Raw genomic sequence first — 20,784 nt, forward strand, 5'->3', positions numbered from 1 at the left:
TTCCGAGTTGAACAACTTCCGGCTCACCACCTCCTTCTTCCGGTTTCTTACAGAATAAAATTGTCCATGAACAAGGTGTGCCATGGCTACTACTGAAACACTGCTTCCTTGAAGCTTTACTGAATGTGATCACCGTCCCTTAGAATGTGTGCTAATCAGACTGGACAGCTGGAGCCTGAGGGAGACTCCGCTCCCCGAGCCCCAGCGGCTGCGTCCTCCCAGGGATGCCGTCAGGCCACCGGAGCCACGCTCCAGGCCTCTCCCAGGATGGCTTGCTCACCTTTACCTACTTGCCCCAGCACCTACAGGTCCTGTGTGATCCTCTGAAAAGTCCAGAGATTTGGGAAGCTCTGTGTTGAGAAGGGTGCATTTGCTTTTTAAGAGGGTGTTTTGCCCATGACGTTTAAGGAGTGAGAAGTTCACTGGGACGTATGTAGCCAGTGAAAGAGTCTTTGTTCTGTCGAATCTGATGTCAGAAACTCTTAAGTCTTCAAATGATTTTCTGGAAGAGGGACATAAATTTCTCCAAATGGAAAACTATTTTTAGAAAACAGCGTAATTTTGGATTGCTTTTATATTTTATTTGGCAGTAATGGACAAGTCTAAAAAATAAAGATTTATCACTGAACCTGAGTATTAATTTCAGGTCCCCGACGTTTTCATTTATGTTCCTGGCCCCTCCTGGTGGAGCCCTCCCCCTGTCTGTCTGTCTCCTATCCCCTTCCCCATCCCACTGGTTGGCTCTTCCTGCCAGCTCCCCTCTTCCCCAACTCCCTGTACTTTTCAGCCTCCTGTGCCTTTGTTCCTTGCTGTGCCTTGTGCCCTGGAGTGCCTGCCTCTCCATCTGGCCCATCCTCAAGGTGTATCTGAAAGTGCCCTGTCTTCCTCAACTTCCTACTCTCCTCTGTCTGTTGGCGTTTGCACTTCCCTTGGATCTTTTCCAGCATGTGTTGGGGTCTGCCATATACACCGCACACGGGGTCTGGGAGGTTATCTTTGAGGGCAGAGGGTGTCTGTGTTACCCTTGTTTCTCTCGGCCTGGTGTCCCACAAGGGGTGATACCCACCCTAGCTTTGTGAAAGACATTTAAAAGGAGCACTAACTCTCCCTGGGCAGTAGAATATTATGCAGCACCAAAAAAGAGTGAAGCTCTGATACAGCTCCAGCATTTAGCCCAGGAAAAGCAGCCAGTTACCTAAGACCCCTGTATTACACGATTCCATTTGTATTTAAGGTCCAAAATAAACAAGTCTATTGAAGCAGAAAGTAGATGCATGATGCTGGGAATTGGGGAGGGGAAATGTGGAAATAGTCAATGCTAATGGGGGTGTGGATTATTTGGGGGGTGATAAAAAATGTTTGGAAGCTGATCGTGATAGTAGTTGATTATGCAACTCTGAATGTCCTAAAACGCAGTGACTTGTACACAACAAATGGAATGATATGGTTTGCTAATTATGTTTCGGTAGCATTTTTAAAACTAAGCCATATAGGTAGATGGGCTGTTTTAAATAGAAAACAAAGAAAAAAGGAACACTAAACCAGGACACTTGCGACTACCTGTGTGTATGTGGTGTCTTCTTTAGCAGTGACAGAAGCCTTTAAAGCTTGGAGGTAGAGACTGAAGGCAGAGATATTGTCAAACAGGGTTAATTCCAGGGTGATGCTTCTGTTTCTCATGGGCCCGTTTTTAATCAGGTTATCCTTTCTCTGAGAGGCTGTCTTAATACAGTCAATCGTGTGACCAGGATAAAGAACTTTTACTGTCCTACGAATCTAGGGGAGCTTGAGGGTTTTAACAAGTACAAGAAGCATATGGTGTTTAAATGTTTATCACTAAAGCTCAAGAATGGGCAACCCTGAGGGCTGACTGATGTTCAAAAAGTAGAATTTTTAAAAGGAGTCTCTTAAAACACCTCAAGATTCAGGTAGGAAAAACTCCGTTCTTCTCTTTTCTAGAACTGTTACCTACGCTTGTAACCCTGCTTCTCTCCCTTTCTTTGTCCTCCCTGTAGAACAAAAAATATATTTAACTATTTAACAAGTGCAGAAACTTGAATGTTCACGGCACTAGAGGTTAAAAGAGGCTTGTTCATTTTCTCAAATAAATGACAGTTTCCTAAGTCACACTGCCTTGACTTTATTTTCCTCCTCCTGTGGTTCTTAGGTCCCCAGCAGAAGCAACTCTCCATCCCTCAGCTTAAGCCATTTTCTATTAGATTTCTGAGAAAGGTGTCCTTTCCTCGTGTGTCACAACCAGGACCAGCATTTTGTTTTCCTAGTTACATCCAAAACATGTTCTATCATAAGAGGTACAGAAACTTTCAAAGCAAGACATGGCCACTCCCCATCCCCCCGCCCCCAATCCCCCAAAACAGTTTGTATTCATTATTAGAATCCCCTTTCTACATATTTACATACCTATATACAAAGGAAAATCCCATGGACAGAGGAGTGTGGTAGGCTACAGTCCACGGTCACAAAGAGTTGGACACGACTGAGTGACTTTGCTTTCACTTTCATATAAAGGATACTTTACTTTTTCACTATAAAATAAAAGCAGATCCAGAAAACAAGTACAATGCTTAATGAATGATAAGATGAAATACCCTTGTAATTACAACCCAAGTCAAGAAATAGAACTTTACCAGATGCATGAGTCATGATTCTCCTGAGAAATGGAAGCAATGGATATGTACACATATAGAGACATTTACCGGAAGGAATCAGTGGCTGTGGAGGCTTGGTAAACAGAAAATTACAACCTGGAGACCCAGAGGAAGAACTGCAGTCCAGGCCAAAGGCCCCCTGCCGGCAGGATCCCTTCTTGCTCAGGGAAGGTCTTTGCACTCCTAGGACCGTCACCTGTTTGGACAGGACCCACCCACATTACTATGGACTTTCGTCATAGCTTAGTTGGTAAAGAATATGCCTGCAATGCAGGAGACCATTCGATTTCCTGGGTTGAAAGATCCCATGGAGAAGGAAATGGCAACCCACTCCAGTACTCTTGCCTGGAGAATCCCACGGACAGAAGAGCCTGGCAGGCTACAGTCCATGGGGTCACAAGAGTAGGACCTGACTTAGCCACTAAATCACCACCACCACCCATGTTATAGAGGGTCAACCATCACACTGGCACCCTGGAAGCCCCTGCTTGTACTCCATCCCAGGCATAGCTCCTCCCTCCCAAAGTAACCACTCTCCTTGTGTTCTTTGTGGTTTTAGGACAAGTGTGCATCTCTAGACACTTATAGTTTTTATTCTACACATTCTCTCATCTTTTCTCTCCCCTCCACTTTCCAATTTCCATTAAAGAGTCCAGGCTGAAGATCAGTGGAGTTTCTCAGTCTGGACTTCACTGATTGCATACATAAGCTGCTGCTCAGCATGACTTTCTGATGCCCAAGTCTCTTACAAATCAGCAGCCGGATCCAGAGGATTTACATATTTCTATTGGGTTTTGATCCATTGCACTTCTCTACTGAAGCTCAAGTTGTCCATTTTTGGCTGAATGAATGAAAGTTACACATTTGTGTCCAACTATTTGTAACCCCATGGACTATACGGTCCATGGACTTCTCCAGGCCAGAATACTGGAGTGGGTAGCCTTTCCCTTCTCCAGGGGATCTTCCAACCCAGGGATCAAACCCAGGTCTCCTGCATTACAGGCAGACTCTTTACCAGCTGAGCCCCCAGGGACATCCTGGTGGACTCCCAAGCCCTTTCAGAGGTCAACCCAGTCCATCCGAAAGGAAATCAACCCTGAATATTCATTGGAAGAACTGATGCTGAAGTTGAAGCTCCAATACCTTGGCCACCTGATGTGAAGAGCCGACTCACTGGAAAAGAAAGTGATGCTGGGAAAGATTGAAGGCAGGAGGAGAAGCAGGCGGCAGAGGATGAGATGGCTAGATGGCATCACCAACTCAATGGACGTGACTTTGAGCAAACTCCAGGAGATAATGAAGGACAGAGGAGCCTGGCGTGCTGCAGTTCATGGGGTCACAAAGAGTTGGACACAACTGAGCAACTGAACAACATCAAAGTAGATTAGTGGTTGCAGGGAGGTAGGCAGAGGGGACTGCAGTCATGATTTAGCGACTGAACCACCCAAGCCCTTTTGACAGGACGCTAAGAAACTTCCTATCTACCGCTTCTTTCCTATCTAGTGTATCAGAATGTTTCATTCTACATTTCCTGTCCCAAAGCTGGGATCAGCTATTTCTCCAGGAAATTCTGGCGTCTTTCCATGAGACACTGTCTTTCAAAGACAACAGTCTAAATGCTAGGAGTGCTCTCTGTTACTGCCTCCAGCCCAGCCCATCCCCTCCAGTTCTGTTCTATGTGGGTGCAGAATTTCCAGACTCACTGTGCTGCCAACCAGGGCCATTCAAAGACCTGGCCAGCCACCCCTTTGGCCTCACCTCCCACTACTCTTTGCTTCAGGCTTTATGTACACCCAATCTTTTAATGACTAGTGAGCCTGCATACAGCACACTCCTATTTCATTTTCTGTGATTTTTCACTTTCTTCCATCTTCCTTGTCAAAAACTGTCAAGAGTCAGAGATTTTACCCCATGTGCATGTTAACAAGGTCACTTGCCACAACGTCATACGTGCTGGCAGGAGATATGAAACTCCTGGGACCACCACAAAGGACTTCATAGCCCTCAGCACCCAGGTACACGTGCTTCCTATTTGCTGCCTCCCCTGGCCTGCTGAGTGCCCTGAGGGGCATGCGGAGGTGGGCCCTGGTAGATGCTGTGCACACAGTGTGTCTGGATCCGGCTGAGAAATGTCTGGCTTAGGAATAAGGCTGTGAGCAGACCTGTCCCACTTTGGCCCTGTCGGAGGAGACACGTTTTTTCAAAGTGAGAGACGCTAGTTTGTTATATTGGTCAGGAAAAAAAAATTGCCCTCTTTTCAGGAGGAAGCAACTGTATCCTCCATGGCTAGTCAAATACTCTTTTTAAAAAATGTTATTTTGTTGTTGTTACACTGTGTTCAGTTGCAGCATGCCGGAAAGTTGATCTTTACTGTGCCATGCAAGATCCTTACTTGCACATGTGCGATCTAGTCCCCTGACCAGGGCTCGAACTCAGGCCCCCTGCATTGGGAGCTCAGAGGCTTAGCCACTGGACCACCAGGGAAGTCCCTAGCCAAACACTGTTAAGAAGATAGTCTGGAATAGAAGCTGTCAATGAGTCTTCAGGACATGCAAGAGCACCGTGGAGAGTTCCAGTAATCTTCAGGGGTCCTTCGATTCCCTTCTGCTCTAGGCCAACTCTTCATTCTTCAAGACCCACCTCAGGCATCTTTGTTGGCAGGAAGCCATCTGCTTCCTCCAGGTGGGTTACATGCCCTCCATTCTCTCAGGCACATCCTGCGCTGACTGCTCTCAAACCCAAAATATGCAGAGCTGCCCCCAGGAGTGAGTTCGCCTGGACTCCCTGTAGACCAGTGGTCCCCAACATTTTTGGCACCAGGAACCAGTTTAATGGGAGACAGTTTTTCCATGGAGCGGGGATGGGGAGGATGGTTGGGATGGTTTGGGGATGATTCAAGGGCACTACATTTATTGTGCGCTTTATTTCTAATCTAATGCCACCACTGATTTGACAGCAGGTACTGGTCCACAGCCCGGAGGTTGAGGACCCCTGCTATAGACCATATGACGATGTGGAAAAGGTGTCCCTTTATCCAGGTGGGCACAGTCCTGTGCCAGGTGACAAGTGGAGCCCAGCCTGGGTTTCAACTCCCTGGTCCCTTCAGCCATGGAACCTTGGCTATGAACAACTTCCCTGCCCTTATGTCTAACTCTGAATTTATCTCTCTTTACCAAAAGATCTGAGGCTTTGCCTGCCTGCTCCCACCCAAAAGCTGGTGTGATCCCTGAGACATGCCTGGGAGATGGGGGAAGAATCATTCTTATTTTAAGAATAGGGATACTGAGGCCCAACAATGTGAAGCATCTCACTGAGGGCTCAGAGCTGGCCTGGGACCCAGGTCTCCTGACAACCAGTCGAGGTTCCTCCCGCCTTCCAGCTGAACAGATTTTCCGACTTTGAAGCCAGATTTGAGTTCCCTTTTGGCCTAGGGTTGTGTCAGCTGCAAAGAGATGTTTCCTGGAAGGGCATTCCTAGGAAACTGCTGTCTTCCAGCAAATAGCGTGACAACTGGGGATGAGGCAAACTCATGGCCACTCTGAGTCAGAGCTTTCCTGGCACCATATGACCTTCCTGCGAAAGGAGGGCCTGGTTTCTGCCCAGCTGCTCCTCGCTTTCCAGGCCAGATGACCCAGAAGAACAGGAGGTGGCCAGTTCTTTGATTCATGCCAGCTGAGTGCTCGCAGGGTGCCCATATCTGCAAACCGGCGAAATGGGCTGTGGCGGGAGGGGGAGGGGGCACATCTCTTCTGCACCCACAAGACCCTCCCTGCCTCTCTCTGTCCCTCCCCGACTCAGGGCCCCCCGCTTCTCTCTGCCCACTTCCTCTGCAGGCTGGTCCCTTGTTCCCCAGTGGAAACCTGCTCCTAACTAGGGAGAACGCAGTACAACACGTTAAGGTCTTGTGAGGCCATGGTGGGCCAGGTGTCTGCAGGGCGGGTTTGGGACTGCTCATGATGGGCAGGGCTTTGCACCCAGCTGTCACTGCTAGGACCTGGGGACGGAGGAGCTGTAGGGCCTGGCCGTGTTCTGGTCTCCGCAGATGTTCTCATAGCTTCTCTCAGCACCTCTGGCCCAGGGGAGAGGCCAGTAAAAGCAGAGGGAGGAGCCAGCCGGCCAAGAGCACAGGGCACGAATGCCAGGGATGAGACAAAGCCCAGCCCCTGCTCTATGCCACAGCCTGTGACCCCGTCACCCTCGGACACACTGATTCCTTGCTCAGGGCCGGTGGAGGGGCCAGGTCGCTTCACTTGCATCTTGGACCTCTGGGTCAAGTCAGCCCTGTGATGCTCACCATGCCCTCAGGCAAGCTCGGGAGTGGATCTGGCAGGTGAGGCTTATCTGACTTTGGTTTTCTACAAACAGGTCACTTGGGGTGCCATGTGGGGTAAAGAGAGCCCTGAATTTTGGGGTAGGTCAGCTCTGAGTTCAAACCTCACTCTGGCCTCTAACCAGCTGTGTGACCTTGGGCAAGTCACCCTGTTGTTACGGGCTAAATTGTGTCCCCTCCAAGCTCACGTGTTGAAGCCCTAAGCCACATCTCAGAATGTGCCCGCATTTGGGAGACAGGGCCTTAAAGGGTTACTAAAGGTAACGTGAGGTCACACAGCTGTGCCCTGCTCCAATAGGACCTGCGTTTTAAGAAGAGATTAGGGGTGCTCAGGCCCAGAAAGAAGGCTGTGTGGGCAGGCAGCTGTCTACAAGCCAAACAAAAAGCAGCCCTGATTCGAGACTTCAGGCTCCAGAACGGTGAGAAAATAAATGTCTGCTGTTTCAGCTGGCCCATCAGTGGTACTTTTGTTAAGGTCACTGGAGCAGACTAATTCTCTCCGTTTCTTTGAGCCTTCACTTTCTCATCCATAAATACCACAAGAGGAGTCACTGACCAGTGCCAGGCACTCATGAGGGCTCAGCACTTGCATGGCCCTGTTTCTTGATCCTGGATCAGGCCCGCACACCCCACTGCGGACAGAGGCCTCCAGACCACAGGATCCAGGTAGCCCCATCCATCCTGCTCTCTGGCTTCTCCTGACGGGAGGGGCCCCATGCTCGAGCACACACGCGCACACGCACATGTGGGGTTCTTACAGTGGTGCTCCCTGGGAGCTGGACAGAAGACCCCCCTGCCTCCCACCAGGGCTGGACTGATGCCCAATCCACCCTCTGAATTCCAACCCCACCCCAAGTTTGGGCCCCACTGGGCAAGAGGGTGCTTGGGTAAATGGACCTCCATCTGACCCATCCCCACCACTCTCAGGCCTAGTGGGAGGCAGTGGGCACCCTGCCTTACAGCTGGGGACCCGAGGCAGCACAGCCAGCCAGCTTCGGGCTGCAGGGAGCATCGGAAGATCAGGAGGGGGGACAATGCCTGCGCCAGGGGGTGGGCAGGGAGGTGGCAGAGGCAAGGGCAACCTGGGATCATGGCTGGCTAACCTCAGGTTCTGGGTATTTGCCTGTTTTCTCATGTCTGTTACAAAGATCCCCAGCCTGAAGTCCAGGGCTAGCTGGCTGCATCCTGGAGCAATCCCTGCATCTGCCACAGGGCTGGCCTGGAGCCACAGTCAGATGTTTGTTGATCAGCTGAATGAGCTGGCTGCTTCCCAGCAATATAATTCAGGGAAGTCCAGCTGCCCTGTCCCGTGGGCACGGCTCACTGCCTTGAAGGCTGCGGCTGCATTTGATTTGTTCTCTACTGTCTCCCAGGGCCTAGAAGAGTGCTGACATTGAACAGGCACTCAGCAAACATATTTTTAATCAATGCTGAGGACACAGACAGGAAGGGCCCAAATTTGGTGGAGGAAGCAGAAGCATCAACAGACAGATGCAATTGGATGAGCTCTCGCTTGTGACGGAGATGAGCCCACAGGGCTGGAGGACATGGACAAGGACTATCTGGCCAGCAGCCCAGAAGTCAGAGGCTTTCTGGAGGTGGACTTTGAGGAAAAAATAAGGAGTTTGACCAGGCAAAGATTGTACAGAATGGTATTGCTGCGATGGGCAGCAAAGGCAGGAATGATGGGAAGTGTGGGTGCTAGGAAGAGGAAATGCCCAGGCTGAGGGGCAGACGGGGTCCAGGGCCCTGAGAGTACGCTATGTGTGTGTGCCAAGTCGCTTCAGTTGTGTCTGACGCTTTGTGACCCTATGGACTGTAGCCGGCCAGGCTCCTCTGTCCATGGGGATTCTTTCTCCAGGCAAGAACACTGGAGTGGGTTGCCATGCCCTCATCCAGGGGATCTTCCCAACCCAGAGATTGAACTCGTGTTTGTCTCCTTCACTGGCCAGCAGGTTTTTTACCACTAGTGCCACCTGAGGAACCTATAGATTCTGTCAAAAATAACAAAACAAAACAAACCAGGGTGCTCAGTGGAAAGGAGGTGCTTTTCTGAACCCCACCTTGGAGGGGGATTAGGCTGTTGGTGGGGGGGGTGGGGCCCTAGCTGCCTGAGCAGAGCTCTAGCCCTTTGAGAAATGAAGATGCCATTTTCAAAAGGACTTTTATTAAAACACTCCCCACACAGTGTCTCTTGCCATGAATGCCACAGTCCTGGGGTGTCCACGAAGCAGAGGGCCCTGGACAGTGTCCCCCGTGGCCAAGGCTGGGCTCGTTCACGTAGCTGTGAAGCTGGCCTCGCTCGGAGGCCCCATTGTACACCTGGCTGCTTCCGGAGGGGCTGGGGAGCTGCGGGCAACACAGAGCGAGCGGATGGCTGAGGGTTGGCTCTGAGGCAGGGCAGAGGGGCCTGTCTCCTCAGCACCCTGAGATGCTCCTGAGATGCTGGGCGAGTCCAACACATTCCAGCTCCATGGGGTCGGGGCAGCTGTGGCCAGGCCACTCCTCCTGAGGACGGTCCTGGGGAAACCTGAGCCCTCCCGGTGAAAGGCTGGGGATGGGATCCGGTGGGCATGGGGTGAGGGGGCGTGGCGCGGGACAGACGGACTGGCCTGAGGGGCTGTGTGTGAACAGGGGCCGAGTGAGCTTGGGCTTTGTATGCTGCAGGGGGCTGGAGGGTCCTTTCTGAGTTTCCGTTTCCCTTTCTGCCTAATGAAGCATGTGGCCTCTCCTGGCTCCCGCCCTCCTACTGGGAGCATGCTGGGGCCACGGATCACGTTGTTTATACAATGGTCCTGCCACGGTGGCCGAGGCGCGCTCAGTAGGCTACAAGCACGGGGCAACGTGTGGGCATCCCTGTTGGGAGCGTGTGTGTGTGTGTGTGCAGGTGCACGTGTGAGTGGGTGCATCTGAGTGTGAGTGTGGGGGTCGAGGGTGCGGGCTGGTCTGCCAGCGTCCCTGCCTGGGTGGACACTGCCGTCGGAGGGGCCGCGGCCCCGGGCTCACAGGAAGTTGGGCTCCCGCACCACGAGGCAGGGCGGGCCTCCGCTGCCCCCGCCGCCGTCCAGGGGCCGGTACACGAAGTGGAAGTCGCGCTTGGGCTCGCTCCGCAGCAGGTAGCCCTTGATGCGGTGTGGCAGCGCCTCGTCGGCCAGCTGGAAGGTGCGGCCGTCCACCAGCACGAAGAGCCGGTAGTCCTGGGGCTGCACCACCTCGAACTTCTCCGCACACTGGGCGCACAGCGCCTCGGCCAGCGTGTCCGCCCGCGACGCCAGCGTCCGCGACTGCTGCTCCGGCTCCAGATACGACACGCAGATGAAGTCCTGCGGGGCGAGACGGAGGGGGTCACGGTTACCGGCGGGGCCAAGCCCACGTCCTGTCTCACCCCTGCCCCGATGCTGGGAGCTTGGACAGGAGAAGCTGCGTGGCCTTGTCCTCTTTGGGTCCCCAGATTCCTCTCCATAGCGGATGGATGGCAGGAGGGGTCGTGAGGCTGGCCATCGGGGCACCTGCGGCTGACCCTGCTGTGTGACCTCAGGCAAAGACCCTCCCTCTCTGAGCCTCAGCTCTCACTGGGTCAGTCTTGGCCTGGACACAAGGAGTGAGCGCGCCCCCTGGTGGCCAGTCCACGGGCTTGCCGTCACTGAAAAAATCTATTTTTCACTTTCTCTTCTTCCCCTGCATTCCAGGCACTCTGCTGGGCACACGGGGCAGCATAAATAAAATCAAAGATTCAGACCCACCTCCAGCATTCCATGGCTCAGCTGGAGCAGCTAAGGCAGGCTGAACAGTTCAGGCCCTAGGGCTGGAGGGGCCTGGGGATGGAAGGGGTGGTGTTCCCAGGAGGAACAGGCTGGCAGGGAAGGGCGGGGGAGAAGACTTGGGGGGAAAAGATGGAGAGTGTTTGCAGAAAACAGCACACTCACACCTGAGTCCACCGGAGACCGTGGAAGGAGCCCCTGCCTGGCTTTGAATCTGCTCCCACTCACTGTGTGACCTTGACCTCTCTGAGTCTCCATTTCCACTACTGCAAAGTGGGGATAAAAACCAGCCCTTTCTCTGTGCCTGGGGGTGGATCACAGAAAACTAGCTCAGAGCCTGTTAGATTCCCCTTTCCCCTAAGGGCCCAGAGGGCGGGCAGGAAGTGTGTGCGCGGGGCTGCCCCCTTGTGGAAGGATGGTGACAGCACAGCGGTCTCCTGAGGCCGCCTAGTTCAGAATGGAGACAATCAGTGACTACAGAGTAGTGCCAGACTCTGTGCCAAGAGTCCCTGGGATCACTTCTTTTTTTCTTCCTGGGAGGGGAAAGCCCAGCCCGCTTCCCTGGGTCTCGGTGGCTGCCTGTGCTCTCCTCAGCCGCCAGCAGGCCTCCCCAGAGCCCTTGACATCCGATGACTTTCAGGCTCTGGGCTTTCCCTCCGGAGGGTAGGGATTTACCGTGTGCGGTGCAGAGGAGACACTGGGAAGGGGGCAGACAGCTGTGCCCTCCTCAGACCCCAGAAACAGTGCTGATAAGTCTCATCCCAAGCCTCTTCCTGAGCTCTGCCTCCTTAGTGGGACGCACTGATGATGCTCAGCATTGGGAATCCACGAGGTAGAAGCAAGAAGGAAGGAATGTGAGGGTCACCCTTGGACCAAGAGTGCTCACATTCCAAGAGTTGGTGGAGGGGCAGCTGTCCCAGAAGGCAGAAGGGAATGCTGGTGTGCTGCAGCTGCACTCGCCAACTTATGCTGGCTCATACCAGCTTGAGAAAGCCAACTGTGTACATCTCTTCCCAACTCCAAGTTCCATGATGCCAAGTTAGTAGCTTGGAATCAGCCACGGTGGCAGTATTTATAGTAATACCATGGAAATTGACAGAAGCAAAGATCAGAGCCTTTTTTTTTCTTTCTCCCCAGAGAACCAGTTACTAAACATTATCAGGACACCATTGATTAGAGGAGGAGGGACATCAGCTTGGCTGATGTTAGAACATGTACTGGGGAGGCAGAGTTCAAATGGGCCAGAGTCCCCCTGTGCTGGAAAACCGCATCCCAGAGAGAGTTAGACACGGCTTAGGGTCACACAACAAGCTAGTACAGAGCTGGATCCATACTGTGAGCCTCTTGCCTCCCAGGCCTGGGCTCTCCCAGTTACAGAAAGGCCACGTGGAAAGCAGCCAGGCATGGGATTCAGGTCCAGTGTGCTCTGGGTGCCAGGGAAGTGAGTCTGGAGACCTAGTCACACCTCTGGACTGCAGCTTGATTCATCGTCCTATCTCCTGCCACTGTGCACACTCCCCAGTCCCACTCTGTCCCAGGCCCTGAGACGTGTGAGCAATAGGGCCTGCTCTCTCAGGGTTACAGCTTTATACATAGTTGGTTACAGTACAGGGTATATGAGCTACAATAGAAGATAAAAGCAGCAGCAGCAGGAAGCACTTCTAACCCATGCCATAGGGAATGGGGGGGGCAGGGTGGGTGTCAGGGAAGGCTTTTCAGAGGAGGGGCTGTTGGAGACACTGAGGCTGGGCGTGGCAGCTGGTGAGGAAGGGGAGACGGACCAGCATGGGCTGAGAGGCTAAGCCCTAGGCAGTTGAGCTCAGCGTGTTCACAGCTGTTCTGATGCATGAGTTTGAGCAGGCTCCAGGAGTTGGTGATGGACAGGGAAGCCTGACGTGCTGCAGTCCATGGGGTCACAAAGAGTCGGGCACGACTGATTGACTGAACTGAAATGAACTGATCTGATGCAGCCTCGGAGGTGTGGGATAATGGGATGCGTGGGGGCAGGAGTCTGGCCACCAGTGACTTTTGAACACTGAGTCTGTACAGACAGAAGTGGGGAAGGATGGGTGGGTGGCTTGGAGGTGGGCAGGCTGTGGGCAGGTTAGGGGCAGGGGACCCTTGGCAGCTGCTGCATTTGTCTGGGCACCAAGTGGCAAGGCTGCAGATCAGCTCCTGGGCTTTCTAACTGGGACAAACCACTGTTCCCATCTCCAGCCCTAACAGCCTGCTCGGACATCACAGACGCTGAGGAATGCTGGGTGAAGGCCTCCTTCTTCCTAGCTCTATCTTGTGGGCCCAACTGAAACGCCGATGCTCACTGATACTTTTCTTCAGCCCTCAACTCCTGAACCCCAGCCCCTAACCCGGCACACACTGGCAGGCTGGGGGCTCAGTGCCATTGCTCCTGAACTGGCAGGGGGTAGGGGTGGTCTGGGAGCAAGATTCCCTGGTCCTCTCCCACCCTCTCAGTCCCAGGCCACACCTGCACGGAGGAGCGGGAGGCCCGAGCCTTGTTGAGCGTGCGCCGGCGCTCCCAGCGGTGGATCGAGTCCTGCACCTCCACGCTCAGCTGCCGGGTCACCGTGATCTTGTCGTAGTTCTTGATGTGCTCCAGGGCCCCGTAGGTGGTGGTCAGATAGTAGGAACCTGCAGGGGGCAAGGGTGTGGAGGCGGAGCCTGGACCACCGTCTCCACCCACTCGCAACCCGAGGGAGCTGGTGCCGGCTTGGTCCGCCCCGCCCACTTCTGTAAGCCCCACCCACCGCCGCCGGCCCGAGGCACATGCGGCCAGGCGGTTGGTCACTTGCTGAGGTTCAGACCCGCGCCCACCGCAGAATCAAAAGATTCCTCAAGTCCAGCCCTGAACTGCACGGCTCGGCTCAATGCTTGTCATTGGCTCCCCTTTAGGACGCAACTCTTGCTTATTTTTAAACTGATGCTTTAAAGTGAGTTTTTAGTTTTAAAATGTAAAGATACTCAAGAAACTAACAGCTATGGATGTCTTTAGGGTGGGGAAAGCAGTGCCTTGGAGACATGGGTGGGCAGGAGACCTCTCTCTGTAGGTGTCATATAGTATATTTTATTAAAAAAAAAACAAACAAAAATATGTGGAGAAAATGTTAATTATGTTTATATGATTACACACAACTTTTAATAATTTAAAGAAAGTTAAAATTTTGCATGCTTCATGTCTCCATTTCTTTTTATCTTAATTCATACATATTCCTAGTGCCTAATGTTTCCTAAGGTAATTTAATTTTTGAAATATGTCGTGCATGTGTGCTAAGCTGCTTCAGTTGTGTCCGACTCTGTGACCCTATGGACCGTAGGCTGCCAGGCTCCTCTGTCCCTAGAATTCTCCAGGCAAGAATAATGGAGTAGGTAGCTATTCCCTCCTCCAGGGGATCTGCCAGACCCAAGGACTGAACCTGCGTCTCTTATGTCTCCTGCATTGGCAGGCAGTTTCTTTACCAGTAGTGCCACCTTCAGACTGAAAAATTTACATGAAGTTTTATGATTAAAGATAATAATTTGCACATATACTTATAAATTTACTTTCCTTGGCTTGTTGGAGGCGTTGGTTAAAATGTGTGAGGAGCACTGGCCTTGTAGCGCCCCTCAGTCTAGAGGGGGTGGGGTGACTTGGCCAAGGTCTTGCTGAGCTTCCTGGGCTTCCCTCCCACTCACCAGGCCTCTCCTTAGCACTTTGGGTACCAGGGCAATGATTTATTTATTTTTAGTTAAAATTTTTTTAATTAATTTTTAAATTGGAGTATAATTGCTTTACAATGTTGTGTTAAATTTCTGCTGTACAATAAAATGTTTCAACTATATGTATACCTATATCCCTTCCCTCTTGAGCCTCTCTTCCACCCTCTACCTAATCCTAGCCCTCTAGGTCATCAAAGAGCAAAGCAGTGATTTTTGACATGAGAGTCATCTGCCAGTGAGCCACCCAAATCCCATCTTCTTTCTTCCTAATTAATTGAACTCTACTTGTTTCGGGTAAGTAACACAACTGAAAATGCTCACTTCCCAGAATCTCTTTCAGTTTGAGGTACAGGACAGGAGACCCCATTCTGGCTGCTACACAGATATAAGCGGAAGTCCCTGGGTGGGGCTTCCAGGAAAGCCTTTAGTAAGGGACAAACTGAGTTGGTACATCTTGTCAGGTTTTGGTTTGTCTCCCTTCCTCCTGTCTGGAACACAGAGGTGAGCCTGGAGGCACAGCAGCTGTTTTGTGATCAGAGGTGATAGGCACAAAGACAAAGGCTCACATCCTAAAGAACAATGGAAAGAGCTGGGTCTACAATTTCTTGATGGCAGGGATAAAAAGTGCCATCATTATCAGCTGCTTACCCCAGGACTTCTTTTTCTCATTTAGATCATTTATTAAGAGCTGTGTTAGTGAAATTTGGGCTGTCTCATCTGTGTGATATCGCAACATGAAAAGTCACATACATTCTAAGGAGACCCCACAGAACTGAGAAACCTTCAACAGTACAGCATCACAGATTACAAAATTAAAATACAAATAATCCCCCCAATTTGCAGGAAACACCTACAACATGAGGAGGCTGGGAATGGAAGGGGTCTTGCTTTTCAATAAGGCAGTTACAAAATAGAAACAAAACCAACCTCAGGACTTCTTGATGCAAGAGACAAACCAGTCGCTTACTCTGATTTAAACCATTATTAGTTACATAATGAGTTATTTGTAGCCCAAAGCATTCCTAACTGCTACACTGGATGAAGCTGCCTACATATTGCTACAAATTCCACAGCCAATATGTGAAAAGTTCATAGCCTGCCTGGGGTGAGTAGGGGATGAGATAAAGCGGTTTGTGGCCACAGGCTCACTCGCCCTTTCCTGGCAGTGCAGGAAGGAGACAGGTTTTGAAATAGGCATGTCAAGGCCAGGGCTTCCCTGGTGGCTCAACAGTAAAGCATCAGCCTGCCAATGCAGGAGACGTGGGTTCGATCCCTGGGTGGGGAAGAGTCTCTGGAGAAGGAAATGGCAACCCACTCTAGTATTCTTGCCTGGGAAATCCCATGGGCAGAGGAGCCTGGAGGGCTACAGTCCGTGGGGTCACAAAGAGTCAGACACAACTTAGCAACTAAACAACATAAAAAACAATATCAAGGCCAGCACGGAGCTTGGCTTAGCGTCCCTTATCAGAGAAGGGCCAGTAGACCTCCCATGGGTCTCCTATTCCAGCCCAGCTCAAAGCCCATGTGTTCCAGGAAGACTTGCCTGCTGCTTCCAGCCCTTGCTGGCTGAGAGTCCCAGTCCTCTAGCTGGCATTCCCCTCGGTCGTGTTTCCCATGGTGATCACATCCCCCTGGCTGTTAAGTGGGGAACTGACTGCAGTGCACTGACTGGGAATGCTCAGATTTGGAGCCAAAGAGCAGGGTCCGGGTCTCAGCCTTCAGCAGGCAGCCCTGTGTTTCAGGTGAATTAGTGTCCTCTGTGCTTCCATTTCCTCATCCACAAATCCCCTCAAATGTAGTGAAAAGAGATGAACACACGTAGAGTGCAGTACTCAGTAACACATGGTGGTTAGGTGACCTAAGGGAGGTGCTCCGGAGGTTTCCCACCTTCCTGGGCAAAGGGAGGAACTCTGGCCCTGCCAGCACACTCCTGCTTGCTCACGACCTGCTTTTCCACAGCCTCCTGGCTCTCCTAGACCACTAATCTTGGACTTGGGGTCCTCTGCAGTTCCCACCATGACCACTAGGTGGCAGGTGACTCCGCACGTGAGTTTTGGAGCTGGCCGGGAGAAGGGAATGGCAACCCTCCAGTCCTCTTGCCTGGAAAATCCCATGGGCAGAGGAGCCTGGTAGGCTGCAGTCCATGGGGTCACTAACAGTCAGACACGACTGAGCAACTTCACTTTCACTTTTCACTTTCATGCATTGGAGAAGGAAATGGCAACCCACTCCAGTGTTCTTGCCTAGAGAATCCCAGGGACGGGGGAGCCTGGTGGGCTGGCGTCTATGGGGTCGCACAGAGTCGGACACGACTGAAGTGACTTAGCAGTTCTCTTTAGGGAGAGTGTGTTACTGATGGAAAAAGCCCATTGCGTCTTTTAAGATATTATTAGCTCAGCATGGCCAGCTGTCAGCCAGTGTGCAGAGGGGATGTGGGTAAAGGAATCTATGAGGGTGCTTCTGGGAGAGTTTGTATGTTGAGCTGGCTCCAGCCAGGTGCCCAGCAGCTGCCTGGGTCTCCCATCAGGCCTGTAATTGCCCAGAGTGATTTCAGCTTTCCCACCCGAACCCCTTGTGGGTTTCAGGAAGAGGAAGAAGGTATCCTAGGAGGTTATGGCACGATTGAGGTGGGGGTGGTTCATGTCCGAAAGTAGAGGGTAGTTGGGTCAAGGATGTCCCTGGCCTGTCCCCACTGTGTGCCACCATGCCTGGCGTGGAGCCCTGCCTGGCAGCAAAGATTGAGGCTATGGATGGAGCAGGGGTCAACGTGGCCAGGGGATGGCTGACCGCTGCCGCGGAACTGGCTGGCCGGGGCTCAGACCCAGTGCAGAGCCCCACAGCCTCGCCCCATCCTTCCACTCCGTAAAGGGCTTTCCCTGACACTGTCTTTAAAACTCCCACAACAGTCCACGGGGCTGGGCCAATCCTCCATGGCTTTACACGCTCCCCTGAGCTGCCAAGAACTCAGAGGACTAGACACGTCATACTGTCACCCCAGAGACCAACACGAGCTAAAAAGGCAAACAGATGCAAAGAGGGCCAGCTTATCTCAAGAACCACAAAGCCCAAAGGGGCCACTGGGGGCCTGAGAGTCTCTCTCCATCCTTTGGGGGCGATGTCTCAGAGGGCAGCTCCGGGCTCCTTCGGAGCTGCTATCTGGGCTGGTGCCCCTCAGGGATTCTTGGTGGAGGGGTGGCCAAGACTAAGTGGTTGGAAGGAAGTGGTGGGAAGGAGAAGGAAGGGAAAGTGAGGGTGGGACAAATTACGCTCCCACCCTCGCCTCCAGGAGAGTGCATGGCCTCCTGCCCACAGCATCACTCTCTTCCTGCCAGCACTGGATGAGTGAAAGCTTAAGAGTCCCCAGGACCAGCCCTGTCTAAGAACTCGACCATCATTCCCTTATCGTTTATACTGCCAGCAACAGCTGTTCCCTCTGCGAAGACGGCCTTTTGTCCTTCTTTATCTGATTGGCCCCTGTTTATCCTTCAGTGCTCAGCTCAGACATCACCTCCTCCAGGAAGCCTTCTCTGATTGCACAGACTAAGTACCATGCTCTGGTACCCTCAGGGCCTCCCTTGACAAGCCTCGATGAGAAGGTCTCTTTACTGGCCCAGCTCCCCTGCTAGTCTGTGAGCTGCCCTGGGACAGGGAATGTGTCAGGTATCGTGTTGTGCCCCAGGAATCTGGTATCCAGGAGGCTTGGGTTGAGCTGCCCAGCGAGCCCCTGATGTGGCTGGGTCAGGGGTGGGCGATCAGCCCCGGGAGTCCGGAGGTGGGTCTGGCACAGTGACTCACCCTCCCCCAGCTGCAAGGCGGGGTCCATGAGTTCCATCATGTATTCCACGTTGAGAAGCATCTCTGTGAGGTTGCTGCGGGCCAGGACGTACATGAGCACCGGCAGGAAGTCGTCTGCCCCGTAGGGCTTCCCTGGGAGAGGAAGCAGGCGGAAGGCGGTGAGTGCGAGGCTCTCCTTGGGAGCTGCTCCCTGCCCAGGGCAAGGATCAGTGGTTTGCTCAGTGGGTGGGCGGTGGTCACCCCAGAAGAGGAACCTTCCTGTTTTCTCCTGACTCTTGACACAGGGCGAGCCTAGGATCAGCCTAGTCAGAAGGCCTGAGACACAGTCTGGGTTTTGGAAGAGGGAACCGAGAAAGGTGCCCTCCGCCAGGTGGGCAAGACCAGCCCCAAGAAAGGTGCCCTCCGCTGGGTAGGCAAGACCAGCCCCTTCCCCTTTGCCAGCTCTTCCCCTCCACCATCCTCAGTCAAGTTCACGCCACACTTCAGGGACCCACCCAGGAGCAGCTGTCTGTCTCAGGTGGATGTCTTCTGGGAAGGCTCCCTGTCTCTGTGACCACATGTCTCCCTGTCCACCTGCAAAAGCAAAGCCCTGTCTCGACCAGATGCCACAAGGCCTGAAGCTCCCCCTCCAACCTGCATTCTTTGGGGCTGTGTGGTCAGTCATGTCCGACTCTTTCATGGACAGTAGCCTGCCAGGCTCTTCTGTCCAAGGGATTTTCCAGGCAAGAATACTGGAATGGGTTACCATTTCCTCCTCCAAGCAATCATCCTGACGCAGGGATTGAACCTGAGCCTCTTTGGCAGTTTAGCACAGGACCTGGATCCAAGTCCCAGGGTCAGCACTCACCAGCTTGCTCACTTGTGACCCTCAAGTGAGCTCAAGCTCAACCTCGCTGCGCCTCAATTTCCTTGACTATAAAATGGGGATAACAACAGCATCCATGCCTCATTCGAGTGGTTGTGATGTTTCAGTAATGACAGAATGTTGTTATTATCATCATTTAGTCACTCAGTCCTGTCCGACTCTTTGCAACCCCATGGGTTGTAGCCCTCCACGCTCCTCTGTCCAAGGGATTTTCCAGGCAAGAATACTGGAATGGGTTGCCATTTCCTTCTCCAAGGAATCATCCTGACTCAGGGATCGAACCTGAGCCTCTCTGGCAGTTTCTGCTTTGGCAGGTGGATCCTTTTACTGCTTAGCCACCTCAGTGGGAAGCCCCTCTTTTGGGTTAAGCAGTACCCTTTCCTGAGGGTTTCTTCTAAAACATAAATACCTCTGAAAGGAATAATCCATCACTACTGCTTTGTGTGGGCTGGGCGGGGGCAGGGGAGCGGCGCTTCCCTGGTGGCTCAGGTGGTAAAGAGTCTGTCTGCGATGCGGAAGACCGAGGTTTGATCCCTGGGTCAGGAAGGTCTCCTGGAGAAGGGAATGGCTACCCACTCCAGTATTATTGCCTGGGAAATCCCATGGACAGAGGAGTCTGGAGGGCTATCGTCCACGGGGTCGCAAAGAGTCGGACACAACTGAATGGTCAGGGTGTGGTGGCCTTGAAAGGTGCTTTCTCGGAGCGACACACACACACACACTTTGTGGAAAGTGTTCCTGGGCTCAGAGCTCCTGGCATGTCTTGGGGAAGAGCGAGGTGGAGGGGGGCCTAACAGATGCCCTGAGGGCCTGTCATGGTTTTTGAGAGACTGAAATGAGAAAGAGAATACAAAAGTGCTTCAGTACCCACAGGGTGCAGTGGAAAAGTGAGCTATTCTTGGCACCTCTGTTCTGCTTTCTGAGGTGGCCTCAGTTTTTCCACCCGTAAAATGAACTGGTTGGTGGAGTTGGTAACACCCAGCAATGAAAAGCAGAGTCACACTCAGGGCATGAATCTCACTCCTTACCAGCTGTGTGACCTTGAGCTAACTGCTCTACCTCTCTGAGCCTGCATTTCTGGCCAAATGTGAACGGACACAGAGAGCATGGCATCCTATGAGGTTTTGGTGAGAATTCTATGAAAGGAATTACAGCGGAGTGCCCGGACACCGCCTCCACAGAAATGCCCACGAAGGAAGAACACTGCTCCTCTTTTTCCAGCTCTGTGCTCGGAGGCTCTCTGATCCCTTCTTTCAACTTTCCTGTGTCTCTGCGCGCAGAATCAGACAGTTTTGGAGAAAGTCTTTCATAACCTTTCTGAGCCTGAGACACAATTGAAGAGTTCCAGGGGACATAGTACTTCGTGCCAGGAGTTGTCTTCCATGTTGACAATTTAATTATTAGAATGCTTGGAACATGGGAGATTCTTTTCTTGTTTGATTTATGAATTAGGGAACAAGGTGTGTCTGGCAACAGGGATGTGAAACAGTCCTGTGCCCTTTGGAATTCACCTATAACTCATGCTGACCAAAATTTTACTCTGCTTCCAAGAATCTCATTTTGTTTTTTCTTGGTATTGTATTATTGGGTTGGCCACAAGACGGTATGGAAACACCTGAACGAACTTATTGGCCAGCCCAATGATAACTG

At 52.3% G+C, this 20,784-nt stretch overlaps 2 protein-coding genes across 3 annotated transcripts in view; one reads left to right on the forward strand and one right to left on the reverse strand.

Annotated features, from left to right (window-relative positions):
• LGMN (legumain) overlaps positions 1–2,127 on the forward strand; it is a 38,465-nt gene extending 36,338 nt beyond the window's left edge. Inside the window, exon 14 of one of the 2 annotated variants that reach the window (XM_040256611.1) lies at positions 54–2,127. In XM_040256611.1, the coding sequence (XP_040112545.1) occupies positions 54–96 (43 nt within the window). In that variant the 3' untranslated portion in view covers positions 97–2,127. The remainder of the gene's footprint in view (positions 1–53) is intronic. The other variant, XM_040256612.1, reaches the window with a different exon arrangement.
• A 7,017-nt stretch (positions 2,128–9,144) lies between these two features.
• RIN3 (Ras and Rab interactor 3) overlaps positions 9,145–20,784 on the reverse strand; it is a 130,311-nt gene continuing 118,671 nt past the window's right edge. Inside the window, exons 8-10 of the mRNA XM_040256613.1 lie at positions 18,270–18,401; positions 13,246–13,409; positions 9,145–10,322 (exon numbers count right to left, since the gene is read on the reverse strand). Of these exons, the coding sequence (XP_040112547.1) occupies positions 10,002–10,322; positions 13,246–13,409; positions 18,270–18,401 (617 nt within the window). The 3' untranslated portion in view covers positions 9,145–10,001. The remainder of the gene's footprint in view (positions 10,323–13,245; positions 13,410–18,269; positions 18,402–20,784) is intronic.

Source organism: Oryx dammah, unplaced genomic scaffold (genome assembly GCF_014754425.2).
Source record: "Oryx dammah isolate SB20612 unplaced genomic scaffold, SCBI_Odam_1.1 HiC_scaffold_16, whole genome shotgun sequence".
NCBI lineage: Eukaryota > Metazoa > Chordata > Mammalia > Artiodactyla > Bovidae > Oryx > Oryx dammah.